At 39.4% G+C, this 27,630-nt stretch overlaps 2 protein-coding genes across 5 annotated transcripts in view; one reads left to right on the plus strand and one right to left on the minus strand.

Moving 5' to 3' along the window:
* myo1cb (myosin Ic, paralog b) overlaps window positions 1-8,924 on the minus strand; it is a 46,213-nt gene extending 37,289 nt beyond the window's left edge. Inside the window, exons 1-2 of one of the 4 annotated variants that reach the window (XM_059514266.1) lie at window positions 8,774-8,924; window positions 8,499-8,674 (exon numbers count right to left, since the gene is read on the minus strand). In XM_059514266.1, the coding sequence (XP_059370249.1) occupies window positions 8,499-8,591 (93 nt within the window). In that variant the 5' untranslated portion in view covers window positions 8,592-8,674; window positions 8,774-8,924. Of the gene's footprint in view, window positions 1-5,105; window positions 5,486-8,498; window positions 8,675-8,773 lie in introns of those variants that run through there. The other 3 variants (XM_059514267.1, XM_059514270.1, XM_059514269.1) reach the window with 3 other exon arrangements.
* A 2,694-nt stretch (window positions 8,925-11,618) lies between these two features.
* On the plus strand, window positions 11,619-25,796 carry prpf8 (pre-mRNA processing factor 8). Its single transcript, XM_059514272.1, has 42 exons — window positions 11,619-11,773; window positions 12,366-12,497; window positions 12,583-12,751; window positions 12,837-13,001; window positions 13,199-13,417; window positions 13,494-13,706; window positions 13,781-13,906; window positions 13,990-14,095; window positions 14,184-14,374; window positions 16,003-16,122; window positions 16,207-16,516; window positions 16,602-16,736; window positions 16,852-16,981; window positions 17,067-17,263; window positions 17,357-17,563; window positions 17,670-17,833; window positions 17,926-18,052; window positions 18,155-18,347; window positions 18,850-19,037; window positions 19,169-19,407; window positions 19,513-19,659; window positions 19,745-19,955; window positions 20,037-20,153; window positions 20,245-20,492; window positions 20,596-20,775; window positions 20,852-20,987; window positions 21,106-21,275; window positions 21,359-21,488; window positions 21,583-21,729; window positions 21,912-22,072; window positions 22,216-22,407; window positions 22,538-22,775; window positions 22,864-22,992; window positions 23,106-23,219; window positions 23,327-23,500; window positions 23,604-23,797; window positions 23,927-24,166; window positions 24,255-24,396; window positions 24,482-24,622; window positions 24,711-24,850; window positions 24,961-25,163; window positions 25,269-25,796. Exons 2-42 carry the CDS (start codon window positions 12,377-12,379, stop codon window positions 25,421-25,423), a joined length of 7,029 nt encoding a protein of 2,342 aa, XP_059370255.1. The 5' UTR covers window positions 11,619-11,773; window positions 12,366-12,376; the 3' UTR covers window positions 25,424-25,796.
* The last annotated feature ends 1,834 nt before the right edge of the window (window positions 25,797-27,630 follow it).

The following is a 27,630-nucleotide window of genomic DNA, read 5'->3' on the forward strand; positions in this document are numbered from 1 at the left end:
ATGTATATTTCTGTGGTCGGTGCAAGGCCACACCTGGCCCGGATTGCATGACTTCTCTTCATGCAGGAGAGAGCCTGGTTAAAGGTTAACCCATGCCTTACAAATGTCAATGTGATCGTGAGAAGAGAAGGAAGCTCATGAAGTTTTAACTTCAAAGGTCTTTTATAAAGACCATTAGCGAGCTCTAAAACTTGATTTATCCTGAGCGGTTAAAAGGATGAGGACATAAGCATGTGAAGGATGGTACCATGAACCAGATAACACACAGAATGGCTTTCGTTCTCATGCTTCAAGGGCATTAAGGTTCTATCTACAGTGTGCAAGGGTCACAAAGGTCATCGTGTTTGGGAAGAAACTAGAGCAGGGCGTCTGACTTGTTCATGCCTGTGAAGCATGTGTGCTGGAACAAAATGAATGCAAACAGGCATGAACAACCTGATGGGGGTACGGTGAAAAGATGCAATTCAGCGGTGAAATTTCATCTCAAAGAGCACCTCTGTCAGAAGGAATGTAATGAGAGTTGGTGTTATAATAATCCCTCGACTCCAGCCACAGTGTTCGTCCTTGTCAGCCATGACAAACTGTAAGCCTGAGTGAAAGGATCCCAGATGGATTACAGAATATCTCACACCATCAGGTTAATCAGTATGTGTGTCACTAAGTGAAGCGAGGATTTTAAGCCCTCAAACCACACAGTCAGCACAAGACGAGTAATATGAGCAGGTACACACAGCTGCAATCTCAAATGACAGTCATTCAACTCAATTTATGAAAATAAGAGAAAATGTTCGACTGACTCTCTACTAAGCAAATATGCCTCATTTTTCTTGATGGTTCAGGTGACTATTTAAGCCTGAAAAGCATCATGGTATACTTCTGAGTTTTAAAGTATGACTGTATGTGTGTGAATATGGTAATCATTATTATCATGATACACAGTGGCCACTTTTGGACACTTTTAATGTATAATTTATATTCTTTAACAAAATATAAAAACAAGCACCATTAATTGAAAAAAAGCACATGAGCACACTTTCAGTCAATACATAACACAGAATAAAGTTTAGGTTTTACAACATCAAGGAACAGATATATTGTTCAAAATAAAGAAAAAAACACCCTTGGACTTTATCGGGCTGTCAAACTTTGTGAAGACCAAAAAATATATATATATTTTAAAAGTGTATCAGAAAATTGAGGCTAGAAAAGCTTCAGCATAATTTGATGCCACTTGGTTTAACAGTTGTAACTGACATTTTTCGATGTGACACTAATATTCGAAGGTTTGTGGTTGATTTTGAAACATGTTTCTTATATGCCTACCAAGGCGGCATCTATTATTTGATAAAAAACACAGTAAAACAGTGATATTGTGAAACTTTATTATATTTTAATAGTAATTTATTTCTGTGATGGCAAAGATTGATTTTTCGGCTGTCATTACTCCAGTCTTCAGGGTCACATGATCCTCATTCTAACATGCTGATTTGCTTCTCAAGAAACATTTCTTATGTTTATCAAGCATGGCTGTGCTGTTTAATATTTCTATGAAAAGCACGACACATATCTTTCATGATGCTTTAATATAAAAAAAATCTAAATAACAGCATTCATTCATTTGAAATAAGACGTTTATAATTTTACCAAATATTTCTGTCACTTTTTATCAACCAAGGCTGTAAAAACTATTCATTTCTAAAAATAAAATAAAAATCTCACGAACCATACACTTTTCAGTTTAAGTGTTCAAATGTAGGCTACTATTGCCAAAAGTATTGGGACACCCCCTTCTGATTAACAGATTTGACGACTTTTTTAGTATTTCCATGAGTACAAATCTTAATATTTAAGCATATAATTATATTCTAGGCAACTGTGCAGACCTTGAGTCAAAAACACGTCACCAAACACTTATGGATACATGGCTCCAGTCATTTTAGACACTTCCAAAACAGTGATTGAAATGCAATTTTTAACTACATAAATTATGTTTCCATCTTTTTTGCCACAGTATTGAAGTGCCTTTTTCGGGTTCTAAAGAAAGGGGTGTCCCAATACTTTTGTCCCTATAGTGAATTTTGGGGCCACTGTATAACCAAGTACCTGAGCCTTGATAGAGACATAGTAATTTTCAATGAACATTATAAATAAGGATCTTGAAATACCATTCAATTGAGCCATCCAGTAAAGATTTAGAGCTATAGATAAAAGGCTTGTCTGGCCTTTGCAAATTTTCCCTGATATGGAGCAAAGCAGAGTCCAAGGGCAGGGCCCTCGATGGGAAATTTCAAGTGGAAAAGCCACAGCTAAATTAAGAAAAACTGCAGATCCAACAATGAGCTTATGACTCACCACAGGGCATCAAGACGTTTACAGTCTCTCTTACCCTCGGCTCCCTCCACCTCCATCTAGTTCTCACACCAAAACCTAGATTAAAACCTGTTAGGCTGTTCCTGTAAACAGAGGACATACTTCGTTCCGCTATGCAAATATTTCAAACCACAATTAGACAAACTCTTTTATCACTGAAGAAAGTCTCTGCAATATTGAGCTAAAGACTAAACGTTTAAAGCAAACATGAAAGGCGTTCGCAACCCAGCAATGTGACGTAACAGGATATTCAACAAGAACAAAAAGCAGTGTGGGACCTAAAGAGCTTGAGTATTTTGACGAAAGCTTACAAAGACAAATGAATCATTCAGCAGCTTGCATTACAAAGTAAACAGGGTTAATTTCATATAAAATGACCTGTAATGTAGAATCTGCTACAACAAAAATGTATAGGTGCAGAAAGTATCTTCAGATTAAAGCAGGGTAGAGACACGTTTATGTGGTTGGTTACCCCTGAGAACTTCCTGTTCTAAGTGCTTCAGACACAGGTGTATCCCCTCTGAGATCTCTCTGGGACATGTTGACAGCTGGCTGGATGACAGACCAGCAATGAGGGAAGAACCCGCTCTAAACCAAATATTCCTCCGCAATCTCACCATCTTCATAAACATGATGAATGGAGAATAATTGGAAGATAAAGAAACAGACTAAACAAGAAGTCTCTACAGTCGATACAGCAAATGTTTTTTGTATAACACAATGTTAGCTGCACGATGGAAAAAGTGAACACATACTGCACACTTGTATTGCTCACTGCTGACAGAAGTAGAAAGTTAATTGTCTTGGGACAGCTGGAAAATAGCTCAGCTGCAAAGTCTCCCGGCCACCGACCAAAAACCAGAATCCCGCTGCTCTGAAAATGTGCTCTATCCCGAAGTACCTCCCTTTGTCACAGTCAACACTGCATCAATTACAACAGAGTTAAAAAATTAAAATGTACTTAATGAACTCATTTAAATTTAATATTACATCACTTGTTTATCAGTGAATCCTCTGCAGTGAATGGGTGCCGTCAGTGTGAGAGTCCAAACAGCTGATAAAAACAGCACAATAATCGACAAGCAATCCACACGACTCCAGGCCATCAATTAATGTCTTATTAAATGAAAAGCTGTGTTTGTAAGAAAAAAAAAGAAAAAACATTAAAGAATTTTAACTTCAGAGAGTCTCTTCTGGACAAAATTCAAGTCCAGAATTTTGTCCTCATCAAAATATTTGTTAAGAACTGTTTTCACTTGTAAACACTGCTTGATCTGTGCATATCACTTGTGGATTATTGTGATGTTTTATCAACTCTGATTTTGACGGGCACCCATTCACTGCAAAGTGTCCTCTGGCGAGCAAGAGATGTGATGCTAAAATGTAACTATTCTGATTAAGAGACAAACTCATCAACATCTTGGATGGTCTGAGGGAGTAAAATTTCAGCCAATTTAATTTTTGGAAGAACTTCAAAAATCAGTTTTGCAGGGATGTACTAACAAGATTAGCAATTTCCCAAGAACTGTATGACAACACTGTTGTTGGAAAACGCACAGCACAAACACTATAAGCATGACAGTTATGGCATTATTCATCCGTTTGCTGAAGCCTAAGCAACTGTCAGCTTCTAATTGTTGTCAATTATACTAGTTACACCATCCATGCAATCCATTTCATTTGACAGGAGCACACATGGAAAAAGGAATGATACACAAGGGGGGATGTGAGCCAGGACACTTGAGGACATGACCTGACAACAAACTTAAGATGTCATTAGCACTGTGCTGCTCAGCTGGCAGCACAAGTGAAAGAAACATCCTCTTATGTGCATCATGACACAGACAGTGTAGTTAAAATAACACATTCAACACAATTTTACAAGCTCGGCCTCTCAGAGTGATGCTGATAGTATACTCCCAGTGGAATTTCTAATGTAATTGGATTGAGGGAGGTTAGTTTGGGATGACAGATAACCAGCAGCTGGTCTCATTTAACTGCCCTTGTCATTCCATCCCGAGGAGGCCAGGAAAAAATGTGGTATGAAGCCGCCTGAATCACTCCCTAACAAATGGAGCTAAATGCATGTCCACAGTTTTGCACTTTTAAGCTTTGCAGATAGGGGTTTGTTTGTATAACCCTCATGCATTTGAATCAAAATCTGAACTGGTCAGGGTAGTATTTTCATTAATAACATGGAGTAAAATAACAGGTGAGATCTATGTGGTCATATAAACACATGACAATTGCTGTGTGTGCATTAAACCCTAGTGAGCTACCACACGCCTACGAAGCCCAAAAATGCTGTCTTTCTAGGGAACTCACTAACCTATGAGCAAAAAGTGTGGAAAGTCTGACCTTTTTCCGCGAATCAGTTCTTTACAACAGTTGGTTACAAAAACGCTTCAAAGTGATTATTTATTGTGATTTAATTCCATGTTAGCTATATATCCATCGTTTATCACTCGGTTCAAATGCTCTCAACATCAATTCAATGCTTATCTGAGAGAGAGCGGTCTGATTCTCGAAGGAATCGTTCAGTCCGGTTTTGTGGTTCAACAAATTCATTGAGAAGATCCGAGTCGTTCATCAACCGGGCATCTCAAATACGCAAGAAACCAATCTTAAAGAAACAATATCTTCAAAAAGCACGTGTGAATTTAAAACTGTCACGAAGCGTAAACTGACTTGGTGCTATGATTCTAACTGAAATGAATGGCGTGTCGATCACTTACCTTGATTAAAGCACGCCAACTTCAAATCCCGCAACGTTCAAAGGTACCGGTCGCTCAATGTTATAATTGCGTAAGAGAACCCCAGCAATGATGGGAAATTTGTTCTCAAACTTGAGCTGTAATCTGGACCTTTCTCTCCTGTGTGAATCCCACCGACGAGATCTTTACCTCAGTTGGACACTGAAAGGTCGCTTTTACAGCTGTCTGAGTCACTTAAGCAGATGTAGTAAAGATGACTGCTGGAGAAAATTAATGTGTTTAAAAACAGATAGTAATGCTCTATTTTAATGTGAGGACTGTGCCACAGAACACATACTCAGCAATGGTTTGAAGCGGGTGTTAGCAGCCGGCACCCGCCCTCTCTCTCTCAAGAGCACTGTACCAGGAAGTTCTCCGAGCAATCCCACGACTAATAAAATCACATGTATATCCTGAACTTTCACTTCATTATAATAAAATCAAGACCGTTTAATGAACATGTACAGTACGTTTTGATTAAAACTACCCTTTTTCATTTATTAGATTATTTGTTTTATTTAAAAGCAGAAACAACAACACTGCTTACTTTCCTCACATAAGTAAGCAAACGTGGTCATTCAGAACGAATCTACTCGTTCTATATGTAACTTTATATTAAAATAACTATTCTGACAAATTTGCTTACATGTGGCATTTAGATAAGGTAGTGAGGCGTTACTCGACAGTACACTAGCGTTATATCGCCCTCTATTGTCAATTGTCAAATAGCCTACTGTATTACAAGGGGTCTTCCATCTTTTTCAATGCCCCTTAGTATCTAAATTATACTAAAATTACTACAAAGAAACTATAGCTACACCAGGGCCCATTTCATTTCATTTTTTTTTTTTTTTTGTAATTTTATTAAATTTTTTTATGTCCATATTTTATATGATATTATATATTTTTTCTATTTTTTTTTATTCAGATTTAGTTTTAGTTACTTTAGGCTACATCAAGCTAAACTAAATGAAAACGAGAAATGCAGGTTTGGCAACTATATCTTTTTTGTTTTTACTTCAAGTAATGATTTTTAATAGTTTTAGTTTTAATTCACTATAATAATCTGGAGAGATTAAGAAGCAGGCGTTACATACTGTATGGCCTATAGTAACATGCCATATGAATACATCTACAATAATGTATTAATGCACTTTTCAAGATTGCTAAACCATTGAAATAATCATTATTAATAAGTTGAGTCATATACTTAATCGTTTTAATTTTACTTAATGCATTTTAATGATTGAGAGCAATAAAACATTTAACTGAAATTTAGCTAACTTTATTTATTTAGCTCTTTATTTATTATTGATGTTATTCACAAAAAAATACCAATATTTGAGCTTTAGCAATAATTAGCAATCTCCCTGCATTAGGGGGGGAAGTCGTGGCCTAGTGGTAAGAAAGTTTGACTCCTAACCCTAGGGTTGTGGGTTCAAGTCTCTAGGGTTGTGGGTTCGAGTCTCTGGCCGGCAATACCATGACTGAGGAGCCATTGAGCAAGGCACCGAACCCCCAACTGCTCCCCGAGCGCCGCAGCATAAATGGTGGCCCACTGCTCCGTGTGTGTGTGTGTGTGTGTGTGTGTGTGTGTTCACTGCTGTATGTGTGCACTTTGGATGGGTTAAATGCAGAGCAAGAATTCTGAGTATGGGTCACCATACTTGGCTGAATGTCACGTCACTATCACTATCATTACTGACACTGTCCCCTTAGTATGGCCCCTAATATGATGCAATGACTAGCAAATAAATCAGTCAACTTTATAAGTTTAAACTCTAAAACAAAGATTTACCATTGTCATGGTCAACTCAACTATTCTTTCAGATTTCATTTGACTGGACCATAATGTATAATGTCAATGTGACTCATATTCACAGAATCACAGCCATTCATTATTTCATTCTTTTTTTCAGTCCACACACACTGGAAAATGCATGCCCTGTAAATGGAAAGCCATGTCTAAATATTTCACTGTATCAATAAACACTGCTGAAACAAAATCCCCCCCGTCAAGGTGACCTCACCCCAGATTATCCATGTGAAGTGCAGTGTCATGCAGTAGCCAGAGGGTGAAGTGATCGATTCTGCCTTTGTGCTCATTCAAATCACCAAACCCCAAACCTTTAGGGCCACATTAAGCACTGGCTGAATGGAGGGGAAAGGTTGTATCCTGTTGACAAGGCAATGTTGGACAGACAGGCTGTACTGAAGGGTGTGTCCATGTCTCCCATCACCGGTTGAGTGGAAATGGGCATTAAAGTTATTGTTCCTGCCTTTATCAGTTCATTAATAATAGTACAGCGTTTTTCTTTCTTATTAATGCACCTCCCTCTCTTTTTCCATCTCAAACGCAAACACACCCAGAAAGGGTGACATGACCTTGCCAGAAAATCAGGAAAAGTATGCTTTTCCTGAATTTTCTGTGTCATTTCCTCATCCAAGTAGCATTCCATTCCAACAGCTAATAAATGGACACTAAACTCAAGTGGTTCACAAACTAGAAAAGGTTTTGGTTAACAAAATATTCAAAAAACAGATGCTTATCAGCTAGATTCCAGTATTACACTAGACCAGCTAAACTCTAAAGGGACACAGGCCCTCCAGGATCAATGTTCCCCACCCCTGCAATAGACTAAATGAACCATAAAGTTCTCCAAACAGAAAAAAAAACAAGTCACAGAAAACAGACGAAGAAAAAAGAGTGCATAGGTTGTGAATTAAAGGGATGTGAGCTATTTTCCTTTTATCCAAACAAACTATTTATGCCATCCATAAGAAACATTCAAACATCTGTCAGAGCACACAGACAGAGTTTAGTGTACACCCACATTCCTTGGACTATATTATTATTAAAAGGAGTAATCCAGCCCCATTCCTCAAAATAAAAAAAAAGCTTCTCACAGATACAATATATTGACCATATATTCCATATCAAAAGCCATCTATGTACTGCAACTGCTTTCTATCATTTATCATACAGTTCTGAGATGAATCAAGTATTGCAGAAAACACTTCTGTAGGCTGGTATTCATTCAAAAGCTTAATCATAATCTAAACCATAATCAACGCTGCACATATTCATGATACTGTCACTGGTGGTTGCTTTATTATAAACAGGCATGATCTTGCTTACACCATGGATAATTCAAATGAGTCTGTTTTAGGGCATGCAAATCTATGGCACGTTTTGTTGAACCTAAAATATCCCGACAGCTATCACAAAAAGTAATTTGTTAAGAAATTGCTGGGTGCAGTTGTCTTTATTTAGTTATGCAAATGAGTTTTAAATCTTTTCCTGATACAGCAAAGAAGACTATTCGTACATTCACATGCATTCATTTAATAGAAGCTTTATCTAAAGGGACTTACCTTAGTGCAGCTATGGCAGTAAAACTCTCCATTTTTCCCCGGAGGCAGTATGATTTCTCCCGTGGGTATCAGCTGGATCCTCAGCTCCATCATGTCGTGTCTCTTTGACTGTGTACGAGTGTCCTTCCTCGCTCTGTGTTAGGGGCGCTTCAACCCTCTCTGGTGCTTCTGCTCTGCTGGATACAGGAGAAAGAGGGACGGTATCCATAAACAACAAGATACAAACAAAGAGAGATAAAGTAATTCAGGCTGTTTAGTGCTGTAGAAGAATTTACCTGTCGCCCAAATAGAGAGTCAATGGAAGTTATTAAAGATGTGTGAAATGTGTCCAGGTCTCGTCTCACAGCCAGATGTGCACTATAATTAAAGATTCCTGACGCTCTGAGCACTGAGAGTCTGCCGTCAGGGCTTCCTCTAGGCTTCAGCATCCTGTCCTCGACATTCCCAGGATAAACACCGGAGGAGCCCACTCTTTTTCCCCTGCACATGCTTGAATCAGATACAAGTTACTTCCACATGCTTCTAAAAAAAGAGTAACTTTCCTTTGCATTTTGATGATGACAGATTAAAGGAAATATCATTTTGGTGCAAAGGAGAGGGTATGTGGTGTTGGATGTATCAAATAATGGCTTGACAGACATGTGGTGAAGCCCTGATATAAATTTACATTTATTTATGTACTATATTACATTTATCTGTATTATATTAATTGTTGAATCTATCTATCTATCTATCTATCTATCTATCTATCTATCTATCTATCTATCTATCTATCTATCTATCTATCTATCTATCTATCTATCTATCTATCTATCTATCTATCTATCTATCTATCTATCTATCTATATGTGATTTTAGAATTAATTAATTCTTAATTTTTAAAACCATATGCTAACCTTAGGGCAGGATTTGTTCGTCTTTGCTGGGGAGTTTCTCTTAATAATAAATCTGTTTACAAAATAACACCTTGTCGTTCTTGAATGCTTTTAAGTATTTAATTCCAAGAAAATGTGAATGCAAATGAATGAGTCTGTAAAATATAGCTTGTTGGAGGGGAAATGACAGAGACACACATCCTCTGACCTGTGACATTAGTTGAGACATTCATGATTTCTGGGCATCAACAGGAAAGAGTGGCCTTGGCATCCCAGAGCACGGTATAATCTAAATTTGGGTAAAGACAGATCTTTGTCAATATAGCATTTAGTGGGTTACATAAAACTGACTTTTTATGATGACAGTTTAATGACTTTAGTTGTCTTGCCTGAATATAGTGTGCTGTGATCACTAAAAACAACAGATGGTCAGCATAAGAGCAAAGAGAAATGACAGACTGAATGAAAGATCTCCACTAAAAACAGATGAACTGCAGGCGGTCGGGTTAGACTACAAGACTCGGAATACTGGAGTAATGATATCCTGTTTGTAAGAGAGGGAAATCATGGGATCATTTGAGGTGTGGTAGGTGAGAATGGGTGAAGGGCAGGGCAAAGATAATGGATAACTATAGCTGTTTTAACCTGGTAAACAGTACCGCAAGAGTTATGTAAGAGGCCATTTAGAATAGCTTTCTTGAATGTTACAGGCAACAACAGGGCTCTTTTAGAGGAAAGGAAGCATCACATATTTGAGTGGCATCCTATTTCCTCTGTCTTACTCTTATTCTTTTGCAACTTTACATGCAGTATTTCTCAAGTCTCTGCAGCGTTCTTCTTAAAAAATGTAGTTTTTCTTGTGACTTGTACTGTAAATGTGAACAACAAAATGAATAGTTACAACTCTCTCTCTCAATGTATTTTTCTCATACAATGGTACCTTTTCCCATTCTCAAATATGACCATGTTATTGCTTGATTTGCAGAGCGATGGGAACATATCTAGTTTGGGTCTGTCCTATTTTTATTTTATATTAAAAAATATATTAATTCATTTGCAAGCAGCAGAGATTAAACGATTAGTGTTTAATCTTATTGAATGGATGCATTGTTCTTGATATCAATATAGGCAACAGCACCACCTGCTGGGCGAGTTATGTTACGTCCACATTTCTGAAATAATGTTGAATTTTTTTTTTTTTAGATTAGATTAACTTTATTGTCATTATGCAGAGTACAAGTACAGAGCTAATGAAATGCAGTTAGCATCTAACCAGAAGTGTAAGAATATTGTGTTTTATATACATATAAGTGCAGAGAAAGTGAAGCTATGATTTACAGAATGTACAGTGGAGTTGCTATATACAGTATTGAGCAGAGTATATACATAATGCATGTGTAATCCAACGAGAATATTGATTTAAATTGTTTTTTCCATATGATTCCTTACAATTAGATCTTTTAAAATGTATTTTATACTTCAAAAGCATTAATTTTATGTGGGCCTTTAAATGTAAATGTCTGGGTTTATTAGACCTGTTTAACCACTTGTTTCTGTCAAATGCATTTTGAAACTGCATTTTATGTAACTTTTAAATCAGACTTTAGTACTTTAGAGAAGATTATAAACCTTTAAAAGTTTGGAGGAAGGGATAGTATTTCTGAGAAAAGTACTGAAGATACCATGTTTAGACTCAAGTTACCAAAAAAATTAAAATAAATAGAAATAAAAAATAAGAAGAAAGAAAATAAATACTCTATAAAAAATAGTCCTAAAGTGGTGGAAAATAGCAATAAATGAATTACAACATAATATATCCTGCCCATGTAACGGTTTATAATACATCGTATCATGTGATACATTAAGATACCACCTCAGTATAAAAATATAAAATGTGTGTAATTTTCTTATAATTTGTTACACTTGTATAATAGATTTTAAAAACATCAACTCATATTTAATCTGTTTTACCAATTAAGAACTTAAAATTAACTAAAATGGCTTTTATTTTCTAAAGACTTAATTTGCCACTTAATTTTCTCGTCTCTGTTTATGAACATCGTCTCTCTTTCCCCTGAAATTATCTCTCTATTCATTCAATAAAATAGTCATGGAACAATATTAAACAGAATACAACGACTTTCAAAAGGACAAGTTATTATGATTTTTTTTTGTTTACATATATCCGGTGTCGCATCCGGAAGTTTGGCCCTACGTATTTTCTTACGTTCGGTGTCGTAAAACACATAATTTCCGTTGAAAGCGAGACCTCCAGATACGTGATACGTGTTCGCGAATCGCAAAACCATAAGTTATTCACAACGTGCATGCTACGCCATTCCGCTGAGCACAACCCCGGCGCACAACTACGTTCACTGGCGAGAAACTGCTTTTAATACAGTAAGTTATATTGTTCTTTGCGAGAACGTGGAGCTTTTTGTTTACCTCTTTTAAAGTAAGGATCACTGTTTTATTGGTATTGCTTGTTTGCGGAAACAGTTCACTTGTTGTATAAAACGTAATAAGCTAAGCTAACATGCTAACCCCTGCTTTATTTCAACCTTAAAAACTGCTGCATATATTAATATCATAACCGTGTGTATATATATTTATATATATATATATTAGTTTGACCTTCAAAATATGTAAAAATGCATCTTTACTTAAGGTTTATATAGTGTATTTAATGAATAAAAAGTGGTTTGCTAGTCTCGGTACGAAAGGAAACGAGTCAGGCGCGATAGCAAAGTCAGTGAAGTAACGTTACATTATTGTGGTTTTAGATATGTAACCGTTTGCTCAATCATTGTCATTTTAATTCGGATTTCCTTTTATTTCCAACAGATTTGGCTTTAGATCTCACTTAGTCCAAGCTTTTGTGGTTCTTTGAATTAACTCGTAGTGGAGAGTTTTATTATAATCTTCAACATGTTTCAGTTCTCATGCTTTGCAGTTTAATCTCATATTTTGTGCTTTACTGTTTTCCTTGCAGTACACGCTGCCATGGCAGCTGCATTCCCCTACAGAGGTGTTCCTGGAACAATGCCTCCAGGTGTTCCTCCACCTCCTCCTGCTGTTGCTCCAATACCAGATTACATGACTGAGGAGAAACTGCAAGAGAAAGGTATATTTACATGCTTGATCATGGACTTAGTGTTTGCTTTGTGCACTCTTTGCTTTGTGATTTACATTTTTTTTCTCTTCTGTAGCTCGGAAATGGCAGCAGCTTCAGGCCAAACGCTACTCGGAGAAGAGGAAATTTGGTTTTGTGGATGCCCAGAAAGAGGACATGCCACCTGAGCATGTGCGCAAAATCATCAGGGATCATGGTGACATGACGAACAGAAAATTTCGGCATGACAAGAGGGTCTACCTTGGGTAAGAACATTTGTGTTATTGACTAGGTAACTGATATTTATGTGCATATTCATTATTAAAAGTATATGTTGCTTTTTGCTTGCAGAGCCTTGAAATATATGCCCCATGCAGTGCTTAAACTGCTGGAGAACATGCCCATGCCCTGGGAGCAGATCAGAGATGTTCCTGTGCTCTACCACATCACTGGTGCCATTTCCTTTGTAAATGAAATCCCATGGGTGATTGAGCCTGTGTACATTTCTCAGTGGGGGTAGGTGATGATTGCATGACTTTCAGAGCAGAGATTGAAAATTAGGGCTGCACATTTTGTGAAATATTTGTTTATTTTTTCTGATAAATGTAATGCCGTGTTGAAAGCTCCAGATTTGCTTGTTTGCAGGGTTGCACAAAAATTTGTTATATATATTTGTATGGCTGCAATAATTAAAAACTTGTTATTTTCCGCAGTACAATGTGGATCATGATGCGTCGTGAGAAGCGAGACAGGCGGCACTTTAAGCGCATGCGTTTCCCCCCATTCGATGATGAAGAGCCTCCATTGGATTATGCGGACAACATCCTGGATGTTGAACCTCTGGAGGCAATCCAGATGGAGCTGGACCCTGAGGAGGACTCCTCTGTGGCAGAATGGTTATATGAGCATCAACCTCTGAAAGATACCACAAAGTGAGTGTTGATGACTGTTGTTAAAAATTATGGTTTCTTGTTTCTTTTGTTCATGATTTATATTTTCTTTCCATAGATATGTGAACGGGACCACATACAGACGCTGGCAGTTCACGTTACCAATGATGTCTACTCTGTATCGATTGGCTAATCAGTTGCTTACAGACTTGGTGGATAAAAACTACTTCTACTTGTTTGACTTGAAGGCTTTCTTCACCTCTAAAGCGTTGAACATGGCCATTCCAGGGGGACCCAAATTTGAGCCTCTTGTCAGAGACATTAACCTTCAGTATGTAACATGTTCTGTAGCATAATTGACCATTGTTTTATTTTCTCAAGAAGTCTAACTTGGTTTGTTTTTAGGGATGAAGACTGGAATGAGTTCAACGACATCAACAAGATCATCATCAGACAACCAATCAGGACTGAATACAAAATTGCATTCCCTTACCTATACAACAACCTGCCACATCATGTGCACCTCACCTGGTATGAAACTTCATCATGCCTGCAGTTTTATCATTCTATATAAATTGTTTTGCTGAATTAATAAATTGTGATTGTCCATGCAGGTACCACACACCAAACGTGGTGTTCATCAAGACTGAGGATCCTGATCTGCCCGCCTTCTACTTTGACCCTCTGATCAACCCCATCTCTCATAGACACTCCATCAAGGTCAGAAATTCAACTGTTTAATTAAACTCTGCTTGTAAGTTTCTCAACTTCTTGTCGCATTAATTGCAAGCTTCTGTTTTCTCTATAGATCCAAGAGCCACTGCCTGATGATGATGAGGAGTTTGAACTGCCTGAGTATGTTGAGCCATTCCTGAAGGAGACACCTCTCTATACTGACAACACAGCCAATGGAATTGCGCTGTTGTGGGCACCTCGTCCATTTAATCTTCGCTCAGGAAGAACCAGACGTGCCATTGATGTGCCTCTCATCAAAAACTGGTTCGTATTGAACAGTATTAAACAGTATAATATAAGTTAAACTTAAAAAAAAAAAAAAAAAAAATAATAATTCTAGGCCTTGCCGCCCCCCCCAAATCACATCTCATATTTTGAATCTCAAAAATGCATTTTGCGTGAATTACCCCTAACACATTTAGGGATAGCCTTAATGGATAGCGGGTCGGACTTGCAACTAGGGCTGGGCGATATATATGTAAAAAATATATTAATCTCTATTGTCAATTTCTATATTCAAACATGATATTCAATATATATCTCGAAATGTTTGCATTTAAATAATAAAAAAAACATGATTTTCTTTTGCCCAAAAAAAACAATTTAGATATAACAACTAATTTAAGCAGTAAAAAAAAATATGGACCAAGTGATCACTTAACTGTCTTTTATTAAATGAACATATTGGGCCTATATGTAACTGAAGCAGTGCAAAACAAATCAAGAAAGTGCATTGTCAACTTTTTTGTGCATGCAGTTCACAATTTAAACTATGTGGGAAATAACTATACTGGGATTAAGTATTTCATTTTAATTTTTAGCTAAGAACACAAGTCTGTCGACTGTCTGCTGTTTTAGAAGCTCTGTGGCGTGAAACTATGTTCCCACTGACACTAAAAACCCTCTTAGATGGGGAGCTAGTTGCTGAAGCACATAGCTATATATATATATATATATATGTGTATGAATACCAAAGACTTTTGCACTCTCTCTGTCTATATTATGAAAACTGGTAAATAGAACAGTGAAATTCTCTAATAGTAATTCCAAATGGCCATGGTCTGTTTCTCTATTCAAGCATCAGCGGTTGAGTAAGTGCATTTATTCAGTGATCACAATCGCAAGCAATACAGTCGAGATCTCATGACAGAACACAGACGGCAGAAAGATGCTTTCATTAGATTGCTAAACTCCAGCTTGTTAGTGTTTTCAGATCATCATCGGCAGTGCTTCCGCAATGAGAAGTAAGCATGTGTGTATGGTTGCCAGATTGGTTAACAGAAAATGTATCCTTGTAACAGCGAAGCTCTGAATCAGGGATTTAAACTCTTGTTATCTGGCAACCGCTCTCATGAAACCTCTCATAGTAGAGATGTGTAGAAGAGTCCACAGTTACATGTTCCTTTTTTGGACGTTCGACGCATTCTTTTGGGAAAGTATGCTTGAATGTGAAATATTCGATATTCCTGATATTTTCCGATTTTACATCGTCGTCAAAATTATTCTGATATTATCGCTAATATTTGATATATCGCCAGGCCCTACTTGCAACCCAAAGGTTGCGGGTTCGAGTCTCGGGTCCGGCAGGAATTGTCAATGGTGAGAGTGAAGAACCAGTGCTCTCTCCACCTACAATACCACAACTGACGTGAGACCCTTGAACAAGGCACTGAACCCCCAAGTGCTCCCCGGGCACCATTCACTACTGTGTGTGTGTGTGTGTGTGTGTGTGTGTGTGTGTGCACGTGTGTACATGAATAGGTTAAATGCAGAGCACAAATTCCGAGTCTGGGTCACCATAGTTGACTACTTTTCACTTTCAAATATTAAGAGACCATACAAGAAGACTATAATTTCTGAATAGAGGCTCTTGTTTGTCCAAACACCTTTAGGTACCGTGAGCATTGCCCTGCGGGCCAGCCTGTGAAGGTACGTGTGTCTTACCAGAAGCTCCTGAAGTACTACGTGCTGAATGCTTTAAAACACAGGCCACCTAAGGCACAGAAAAAGAGGTGAGAATTCTACTCCAGAGCTTGTTCCATTTAAAAATGTTGATGCATTTAATAATGGTTGTATTTCCTTTTTATCTTCTTTAGATACCTGTTCCGCTCTTTCAAGGCCACCAAATTCTTCCAGTCCACAAAGCTGGATTGGGTAGAAGTCGGTCTCCAGGTGTGCCGGCAGGGCTACAACATGCTAAACCTGCTGATTCACAGAAAGAACCTCAACTACCTTCATTTGGACTACAACTTCAACTTGAAGCCTGTGAAAACCCTTACCACAAAGGAACGTAAGAAGTCCAGATTTGGGAATGCGTTCCACTTGTGCCGTGAGGTTCTGCGTTTGAGCAAGCTTGTGGTGGACAGCCATGTGCAGTACAGGCTTGGAAATGTTGACTCTTTCCAGGTATAAAATACCATAATGAATGCATTTTCTATGTAGCTAATTGTTATGATTGTTTCATTACTAAAGTATTTTGTTTACCTTGTAGCTGTCAGATGGACTGCAGTACATCTTCGCCCATGTCGGTCAGTTGACTGGCATGTACCGCTACAAGTACAAGCTCATGAGGCAGATCAGAATGTGCAAAGATCTGAAGCATCTCGTCTACTACCGCTTCAACACAGTGAGTAACACTCAATACAACCAAAAACATAATTTTGTGAAATAAATAATTTGCATGTGATTGTGCTTTGGTGAATTGATTCTATGCTTTGCATCTAAATGAGCTGTTTTTATAGGGCCCAGTCGGAAAAGGTCCAGGCTGTGGGTTCTGGGCTCCAGGATGGAGAGTCTGGCTGTTCTTCATGAGAGGAATCACTCCTCTTCTGGAGCGTTGGCTTGGCAATCTTCTGGCCAGGCAGTTTGAGGGTAAAATGAGCTTTTATAAATGTAGAAAGATGTAGTGACATTTTTAAGGATAGCAAATACTAATTCATTTTCTAATACTGTTTAGGTCGACACTCCAAGGGTGTTGCAAAGACTGTGACCAAACAGCGTGTGGAATCTCACTTTGATCTGGAGCTGAGAGCTGCTGTGATGCATGACATCCTGGATATGATGCCTGAGGGTATCAAGCAGAACAAGGCCAGAACCATCTTGCAGCATCTCAGCGAGTCATGGAGATGCTGGAAGGCAAACATCCCTTGGAAGGTAATTTTTTGTTCAAAGCTTTTTGCTGCCTACCAATGGTATATGATTCAATTTGGAAGTTTATCATTAAGGGGTTTTTATGACTTTTTTCAGGTTCCTGGGCTTCCAACCCCCATTGAGAACATGATTCTCCGCTACGTGAAGGCCAAAGCTGACTGGTGGACCAACACAGCCCACTACAACCGTGAGAGAATCAGAAGAGGAGCCACTGTGGATAAGACTGTGTGCAAGAAGAACCTGGGACGTCTCACTCGACTCTATCTAAAGGCAGAGCAGGAGAGACAGCACAATTACCTGAAGGTAATTTTTTTTTTGGTACCATAAAATATCTTTGAACAGGCTGCTGTTACTGATAAAGAACACACAAGAATGTTTTGAATTTGAATTTTTTTTTTTTATCTTATAGGATGGACCTTACATCACAGCTGAGGAGGCCGTAGCCATCTACACCACCACAGTGCACTGGTTGGAGAGTCGTCGTTTCTCTCCGATCCCCTTCCCTCCTCTGTCTTACAAACATGACACTAAGCTGCTCATCCTGGCTTTGGAGAGACTCAAGGAGGCTTACAGGTCAGGCCAGTCCCATAAAAGCAAGCTGAGTGGATGCACTGGTGTTGTCTAGATGTTTAGGATCTTTTCTGACTTTGCTTTCTTTTATCTAGTGTGAAGTCGAGGCTGAACCAGTCACAGCGTGAGGAGTTGGGTCTGATTGAGCAGGCCTATGACAACCCCCATGAGGCTCTGTCCAGAATCAAACGTCACCTCCTCACTCAGAGAGCCTTCAAAGAGGTTTGCGCACATTCATTTTAACTTACTTCATATTACAACAAGAGTTCTCCTAGCCGGCTACTGGTCCTACCTTGTGTCTAAAGTGGTTCTATTTCTGTCTAGGTGGGTATTGAGTTCATGGACCTTTACAGTCACTTGGTGCCGGTTTATGATGTTGAGCCTCTGGAGAAAATTACCGATGCATACCTGGATCAGTACCTCTGGTATGAAGCAGACAAGCGCAGACTTTTTCCACCCTGGATCAAACCAGCTGATACAGAGCCGCCTCCACTGCTGGTGTACAAATGGTGCCAAGGTGAGAGAGATTTTTGATGGGTGATATCTTTGAAAGCAGGATGGCCAATATAACGCTGAAATGCATACAAGGCTCTATTACAGCTATAATAGAGTATTACAGTTATGTAGTGTTGTCAAAAGTACCAACTTTGGTACCAATCGTTGCTGAAATATAAAAAAATGGGAGCGTTTTAAATCCGCATCTATCCGAGGATTTGTCTATGAGCAGATATATTAGGGATCTGCTAATAGATGTGGCTTTCAAATGCTCCCGTGTGTATCTGAATAAGCCCTCGGTGAAGAGCGTGAAGCGACGATCATTGTAGCCAATCACTGATATTACTGTGGAGCGCATGAACAGTGGCCAATCATAGGAGTTTTAGAATCTGCTCAACATGATTTTAGAAATGCTGGTATTGTCACATTTTTTACAATTTCTGTACCGACTGTTACCACAGTTGGTACTTTTGACAACACTACAGTGTATAATTATATTGCTAATTTCGATTTATGTCTTCTAGGAATCAACAACCTGCAGGATGTGTGGGAGACGGCAGAAGGCGAATGCAACGTCATGCTGGAGTCTCGCTATGAGAAGATGTATGAGAAGATTGACTTGACACTTCTGAACAGGCTTCTACGTCTCATTGTTGACCACAACATTGCCGATTACATGACAGCCAAAAACAACGTTGTCATTAATTATAAGGTCTGTTTATTGCATGTGTAATACAGTTTGAAAAAATCATATTTCTCTCTCAATGCTTTTGAGAAGTCATATTAGAAATTTTACTTTCATTGCTCTGTTTGATTTTAAATATCGCTATTTTCTCTTAACAGGACATGAACCACACAAACTCGTATGGTATCATCCGCGGCTTGCAGTTTGCGTCTTTCATTGTGCAGTACTATGGGCTGGTGATGGACCTGCTGGTGCTGGGTCTGCACAGAGCCAGTGAGATGGCTGGACCTCCACAGATGCCCAATGACTTCCTCAGCTTCCAGGACACGGCCACTGAGAGTGCCCATCCTATACGTCTATACTGCAGATACATAGACCGCATTCACATCTTTTTCAGGTTAGAAGTGCAGATAAAAGAAGTCTTCCTGTTGTGAAGTATTGAGATGTATTTCCAAACGCTGCTGTTGTACAAATTTTATGAACGTGTTTTTGCTATGTGTAGATTCTCTGCTGATGAGGCGAGAGATCTGATCCAGAGGTACTTGACCGAGCACCCAGACCCCAACAATGAGAACATTGTTGGCTACAACAATAAGAAATGCTGGCCCAGAGATGCTAGAATGAGACTGATGAAACATGATGTGAACTTGTAAGTGCTGTAGATTTTTGTCTTTCTGAACCTCTTACTGAAGAGAAAAATGCATATGGAATGAATTATTTCCTCATCACAACAGGGGCCGTGCTGTGTTTTGGGACATCAAAAATCGCCTGCCTCGTTCTGTGACCACAATTCAGTGGGAGAACAGCTTTGTGTCTGTGTATAGCAAGGACAACCCCAACCTACTCTTCAACATGTGTGGCTTTGAGTGTCGTATCCTCCCCAAGTGCCGCACTAGTTATGAGGAGTTTACGCACAAAGATGGAGTCTGGAATTTGCAGAACGAGGTAAGCAGAATAACAAACTACTAAAAAAAAAAAAATTGGCACGTCAGGAAGAATGGTGGATAATTGTGTGTCGATTTTTAGGTAACAAAGGAAAGGACAGCACAGTGTTTCCTGCGTGTAGATGATGAGTCCATGCAGAGGTTCCACAACAGAGTGCGACAGATTCTGATGGCTTCAGGGTCCACCACCTTCACCAAGGTATGAGCCCTGAACCTTAGTATCAAAACAGCCACAGCAAACTTGTATTTCCCATTTTACACATGGTTTTAAATAATGTTGCTCCTCTCAGATTGTGAACAAGTGGAACACTGCTCTGATTGGTCTGATGACATACTTCCGAGAAGCTGTGGTCAACACTCAGGAGCTTTTAGACCTGCTGGTGAAGTGCGAGAATAAGATCCAAACCCGTATCAAGATTGGATTGAACTCCAAAATGCCTAGTCGTTTCCCTCCTGTGGTGTTTTACACTCCTAAGGAGTTGGGAGGGCTGGGAATGCTTTCTATGGGACACGTACTGATTCCACAGTCTGACCTTAGGTAGGTTATTTGAATTTTTTTTTTAAAGCATGTTTTTTTTATTTTTTATTAGCAACTTCATGGAAATAAGCATTGATTTACAAGTTCTTCTGTGTTTGCTCAGGTGGTCCAAACAGACTGATGTGGGCATCACTCATTTCCGCTCTGGTATGAGTCATGAGGAGGATCAGCTGATTCCTAATCTGTACCGCTACATCCAGCCATGGGAGAGCGAGTTCATTGACTCCCAGAGAGTTTGGGCCGAATACGCCCTCAAACGACAAGAGGCCATTGCTCAGAACAGGTACTGTCCTCTTAACCAAACCTAGTTGTTAAGTTGATGGGTTCATTCTTATTAACATGAGTTTGATACTCTTCAGACGTTTGACACTGGAGGACCTGGAGGACTCCTGGGACAGAGGTATTCCACGTATCAACACACTCTTCCAGAAGGACAGACACACTCTGGCTTATGATAAAGGCTGGAGAGTAAGAACAGACTTCAAGCAGTACCAGGTAAAAGACTTTCCTTCTGGGAAACATGAATCGCAATGTTGAAAGCAGTACCAGCCATCATTTAGATTTATTTTAAAAAATTTTTTTAAGGTTTTGAGGTTTTTGACTGTGTTTTCAGGTGTTGAAGCAAAATCCATTCTGGTGGACTCACCAGAGACATGATGGGAAATTGTGGAATTTAAACAACTATCGTACTGACATGATCCAGGCACTTGGAGGTGTGGAAGGCATTCTTGAGCATACGCTTTTCAAGGGAACCTACTTCCCCACCTGGGAGGGTCTCTTTTGGTAGGACCTATATCTAGTATAGATAACTCAATTTTTTACGATGTTTTTAAGTTTCAATAACTCAAAATTTTGATCTCTTATAGGGAGAAGGCCAGTGGTTTCGAAGAGTCCATGAAATGGAAGAAACTCACCAATGCTCAGAGATCTGGTCTGAACCAGATTCCTAATCGACGATTCACCTTGTGGTGGTCTCCTACAATCAACAGAGCCAATGTATGTCAATGAAAAGCTGTTGCAATTAGACAGCATTTTTCCTCACTCCTCTTTTTTTTTTTTAGACTCACTCATTCTTTTCATGCTCTCGTAGGTGTATGTGGGTTTCCAAGTGCAGTTGGACCTCACTGGAATCTTCATGCATGGTAAAATCCCAACTCTCAAGATCTCTCTGATCCAGATCTTCAGAGCTCACTTGTGGCAGAAGATTCATGAGAGCGTTGTCATGGATCTCTGTCAGGTAAAAAGATGTGCTTCCTTTAAATGGGTCAGGATATTACGCATTGTATATTACTCATGCTTATTTAACAGAACTGTTCTTTATAAACTGTTTGTGTGGCTTTACACTTATGATGAACTGTTACTTAAAAATTGGCTTATTTAAAAGAGTGCCATCAGTAAACGTTTGTTTGCTTTGTGTAGGTGTTTGACCAAGAGCTGGATGCTTTGGAGATCGAGACTGTACAGAAAGAGACAATCCATCCTAGGAAGTCTTACAAAATGAATTCCTCTTGTGCTGACATTCTATTGTTTGCCTCCTACAAGTGGAACGTCTCACGCCCATCACTTCTAGCAGACTCAAAGTATGTCTGTTTGATATTAATGAATACATTGATTTCTAATATATCAGAAAGAAGATGAAAACGTCGCACACATGTAAAATCCATATTGGAAATGTCACAGTCATGTTGTTGTATGCTTAAGGTTTTTTTTTTTCTTTCTATAGGGATGTTATGGACAGCACCACCACACAGAAGTACTGGATTGACATTCAGCTCAGATGGGGTGACTACGACTCCCATGACATTGAGCGATACGCCAGGGCCAAGTTCTTGGACTACACCACTGACAACATGAGTATTTACCCATCACCCACTGGAGTCCTGATTGCCCTTGATCTGGCCTACAACCTTCACAGGTCAGTATCTTATAGTATATTGTGTAGACGATTTATATCACAGTCAAGTACAACTTGGTTACACATCCTAAAAACACTGCGACAGAGCAGCAACTATTTATGATTTGCTTCTTTCTCTCTCTCTCTACAGTGCTTATGGTAACTGGTTCCCTGGGGGCAAACCCCTGATCCAGCAGGCCATGGCGAAGATAATGAAGGCCAACCCGGCTCTGTATGTGCTGAGAGAGCGAATCCGCAAGGGTCTGCAGCTCTACTCTTCAGAGCCCACTGAGCCTTACCTGTCTTCCCAGAACTATGGAGAACTCTTCTCCAACCAGATCATCTGGTTTGTGGATGACACCAATGTGTATAGAGTCACCATCCACAAGGCAAGTGAATTTAACATCGTCCCTTTTGGTGTTCATATTGTTTTCTCTATATGTGCCAGATATTTCAATCTTTCGTTTCCTGTTGTAGACCTTTGAAGGTAACTTGACCACAAAACCAATCAATGGAGCCATTTTCATCTTCAACCCCAGAACTGGACAGCTTTTCCTGAAAATCATTCACACATCTGTATGGGCAGGACAAAAGCGTCTTGGACAGGCAAGTCTTTTGCTCTGTATGTTGTCTCTGTGAGGTTACTGGGGTCTGCACAACACAATCACTCATGTGGCTCCGTTTACTGAGTTATACATTTTGCATTTGTGTGTTTGTAGCTGGCTAAGTGGAAAACTGCTGAAGAAGTGGCTGCCCTGATCCGATCACTGCCAGTAGAAGAGCAGCCCAAGCAGATTATTGTGACCAGGAAGGGCATGTTGGATCCTCTTGAGGTTAGAAATGGCCATTTAAACTGTTAAAGGCAAAGTAGCTGTGTTATTGCACTGGAAAGTTATTTAAGATGTTAACTTTTAGGTTAACAGCTGTCTGTTTTCCTCAGGTGCACTTGCTGGACTTCCCCAACATTGTAATCAAGGGCTCTGAGCTCCAGCTGCCCTTCCAGGCCTGTCTGAAAGTGGAGAAGTTTGGAGACCTCATTCTGAAGGCCACAGAGCCTCAGATGGTCCTGTTCAATCTGTATGACGACTGGCTGAAGACTATCTCCTCTTACACTGTAAATCTAACTTTAATACTTTAATTTTGACCTGCTGAAATTATTAGTAGCTTCTTACACTTGTCATTACTATGTCTAAAGCTAGTATGTTTTTGCTGCCTAGGCATTCTCTCGTTTGATCTTAATCCTGAGAGCACTTCACGTCAACAACGACCGTGCTAAAGTTATCCTGAAGCCCGATAAAACCACAATCACTGAGCCTCACCACATCTGGCCCACACTGACTGATGAAGAGTGGATCAAAGTGGAAGTGCAACTCAAAGATCTCATCCTGGCTGACTATGGCAAGAAGAACAAGTGAGTTCTAGATAATAAACGCTGACTTCTGAGTACATATGGAAAATGTGTGTGTGTGTGTGTGTATATATATGTATATATATGAAATGGTCCTCTTTTCAGTTATTAATTTTGTTTACTTCTCCACAGTGTGAATGTGGCATCTTTGACCCAGTCTGAAATCAGGGACATCATCCTGGGTATGGAGATCTCTGCTCCATCCCAGCAGAGACAACAGATCGCTGAGATCGAGAAGCAGACCAAGGAGCAGTCTCAGCTAACAGCCACACAAACTCGCACTGTCAACAAACATGGAGATGAGATTATCACCTCCACCACCAGCAACTACGAGACGCAGACCTTCTCTTCTAAAACTGAATGGAGAGTTAGGTGTGGAAAATTTTCTGTCACTCATAGTCTTTATAGTTGTTAAAACACAGCTAGACTTTGTTTTTAAACACACTTGCTGATCTCACAGGGCGATCTCTGCTGCCAACTTGCACTTACGTACTAACCACATCTACGTGTCATCCGATGACATTAAAGAAACTGGCTACACTTACATCCTTCCCAAGAATGTTCTGAAAAAGTTCATCTGCATCTCGGATCTGCGTGCTCAGGTTAGAATAACTGGCTTCTTAACACTTTTTGTTCCCTTGTGGATCCTCTTCATTAGTAGTATTCTAAACCTGAATTTTCCTGTAGATTGCAGGTTATCTATATGGAACCAGCCCTCCAGATAACCCTCAGGTAAAGGAAATCCGCTGCATTGTGATGGTGCCACAGTGGGGTACGCATCAGACCGTTCACCTGCCCAACCAGCTTCCACAACACGAGTACTTGAAGGTCAGCAGTTTACACAAATGCCTATGTCTGTAGTTTTATCAACCCAGTTGCATCAACAATCCAATTGAATGCCTCTTGAATTTCGTAGGAAATGGAGCCTCTTGGATGGATCCATACACAGCCCAATGAATCGCCCCAGCTTTCACCTCAGGATGTAACCACCCATGCAAAGGTCATGGCTGACAACCCATCCTGGGATGGCGAGAAGACCATCATTATTACTTGCAGGTACAGTTTTAGCACACTAATACACTTTAGCTGCATTTTTAACATCCCGAGTGTAATGATTGGCCAGTGTCTTGAATTCAGTGTTGCATTTGTGGGTTTTTCTTATCTAGTTTCACCCCTGGTTCCTGCACGCTGACGGCTTACAAGCTGACTCCCAGTGGATACGAGTGGGGTCGACAAAACACAGATAAAGGAAATAACCCCAAAGGTTACTTGCCCTCTCACTACGAAAGAGTCCAAATGCTTTTGTCTGACCGTTTCCTTGGCTTCTTCATGGTGCCTGGCCAAGTCTCCTGGAACTACAACTTCATGGGTTAGCATATCCTTTAAATAATGATTCATTTTGAAGTGATTTTTCACCTTTTGTAAATTGCAGATACAACATTGTGCTTTTCTAACTTCTCCCTTTTCATGCTAGGTGTTCGCCATGATCCCAACATGAAATATGACCTACAGTTGGCCAACCCGAAAGAGTTCTACCATGAAGTTCACAGGCCATCTCACTTCCTCAACTTTGCTTCTCTGCAGGAGGGTGAAATCTACAATGCTGATCGTGAAGATATGTATGCATAATAGTACAAACTGTGACTATATAAAGTAAATACACCCAACAGGCTAAAGCCATGTTTTTGTAATGTTTTGTCACCAAGACTCACTCTATACTGTTTGCAGTATTGTAAATGCTTAGAAACTCAAAGCATGTAATCTGTTTGTTTTATCATAATACCCTGGCATTGAGTTGATTATGCTCCTTGCTGAAAGCACATTTTGTGCTTTCTTTCTGAATGAATTCTCATCTAAAAAAAAATCTGAACCCTTTTCGAAATTGTTTGTAGTACTTTTTTTTTTTAATAAATCCAGAATAATTTGTCTGTACACTTTAGCTATGTTGTACTGTACTGTAGTTTGGGTTTAAATAAAGATTGCAACTTTTATAAGAATTTGAGCTTTATCTCATTGTCATTTCTGTTGGTTTCATGGATTAAATCATTAGTGTGTCCCACTGAAGGAAAATTACCTGTTCTATCTAAATAGCAAGGACACTGTATGCCTTCAGAGCAAACCAATCTGCATGCATATGTTAGTCCACTGAGCAGCTCAGCCCTAAACATATATGGCAAGTTGTTTTCACATTTATTGCTTAAAGTGAGTGAAAGTGAAAGTGAAGTGACATTCAGCCAAGTATGGTGACCCATACTCAGAATTTGTGCTCTGCATTTAACCCATCCGAAATGCACACACACAGAGCAGTGAACACACACACACACACTGTGAGCACACACCCGGAGCAGTGGGCAGCCATTTATGCTGCGGCGCCCGGGGAGCAGTTGGGGGTTCGATGCCTTGCTCAAGGGCACCTAAGTCGTGGTATTGAAGGTGGAGAGAGAACTGTACATGCACTCCCCCCACCCACAATTCCTGCCGGCCCGGGACTCGAACTCACAACCTTTCGATTGGGAGTCCGACTCTCTAACCATTAGGCCACGACTTCCCAGAGTGTCTAAATGGATGAATTCATTAAAATGGCAGTTAGGGCTGGGACAACGCGTCGAGGTCATCGATGACGTCGACGCAAAAATACGTCGACGCAAAATATGCACATCGATTCGTCGACCTGTTCTTATTACTCTAAAAAACGTTTGCAAAACGTTTACCTTATGTGCGCTGAATATACGCGATGGCCGGATCAACATTCTGTCCAACGTTATATAACCAATCCAGGGGTTTTTCTGCATTGATCATTTTTTTTGGTGGCTGTCAAAGCGTTATTTGATCGGTGAGTGACAGTGACAGGGCGCGTACGAGAGAGAGCCCCGGCTGCACCCGCACTCACAGTCTTCAAACAACACGAGCGCTTCTTGCTCTCCCTCTCCCTTGTGCAAAATCAAAATCATTAAACACGATAGAAAAAGGACGAAACACCAAAGTTTCACGCGCAGTTTCACTCACAGTCTTCAAACTACACGAGCGCTCTCTCTCTCTCTTCCCCCACCCCTTGTGAATATTAACCAAAATCATTAGACACGATAAGAAAAAGGGCGGAATGCCAAAGTTTCACGTGGAGCATTCTGAGATTTTTTTTTCTCCATGACAGGCTGCTGGCTCCCACTGTTAAATTTTTTATTTTTATTTAAGCTCTCTCTGTATTAGCTTAAAGCCCTAAAGTTTACATTGGTTACTGTATTCTTTCAATTGCTCTAAACAAGTATTTTGGGTGACTTTTTTACTGAATGCTAGACATCAAGTTGTTATTTTCATCTGAAAGAAGAACTTTTTTTCAGTAAGCTAGGCCCTATGTGTTCAGTAAGCTATGTGTTTTCAAGGCTTCAAGGTTTTATTGAATGCTATGCTCTATACAAGTGCAAAGTAATGCATTCTTAGTCAGTCTTTTATTTTGTAATTTTAAGAGCAATAAACATATATTGCAATGTTAAGGAATTCATGTTTTTTTCATTCAGATATGTAAATCAACATGTATAAATTGTTAGTAGTCAATTAATGGGGAGATAATCGAAATCAAATCGGTCTGGAAAAATTAATCGTTAGATTAATCGATGCATCGAAAAAAATAATCGCTAGATTAATCGTTTAAAAAATAATCGTTTATCCCAGCCCTAATGGCAGTGCATTGTGACTAATGCTTGATGCACAAAAATATTGTCAGCAAAAACAACGGGTTCTGGTCACGGTACTGTTGTGGTTGCTTGTTAAAGTCATACGGAAAAGTGCACACAATGTATTCTCATAGCTTTATAAAATTAAGGTTGAACCAGTGATGT

This window comes from Carassius carassius, chromosome 28 (assembly GCF_963082965.1).
Source record: "Carassius carassius chromosome 28, fCarCar2.1, whole genome shotgun sequence".
In the NCBI taxonomy this organism is placed as follows: domain Eukaryota; kingdom Metazoa; phylum Chordata; class Actinopteri; order Cypriniformes; family Cyprinidae; genus Carassius; species Carassius carassius.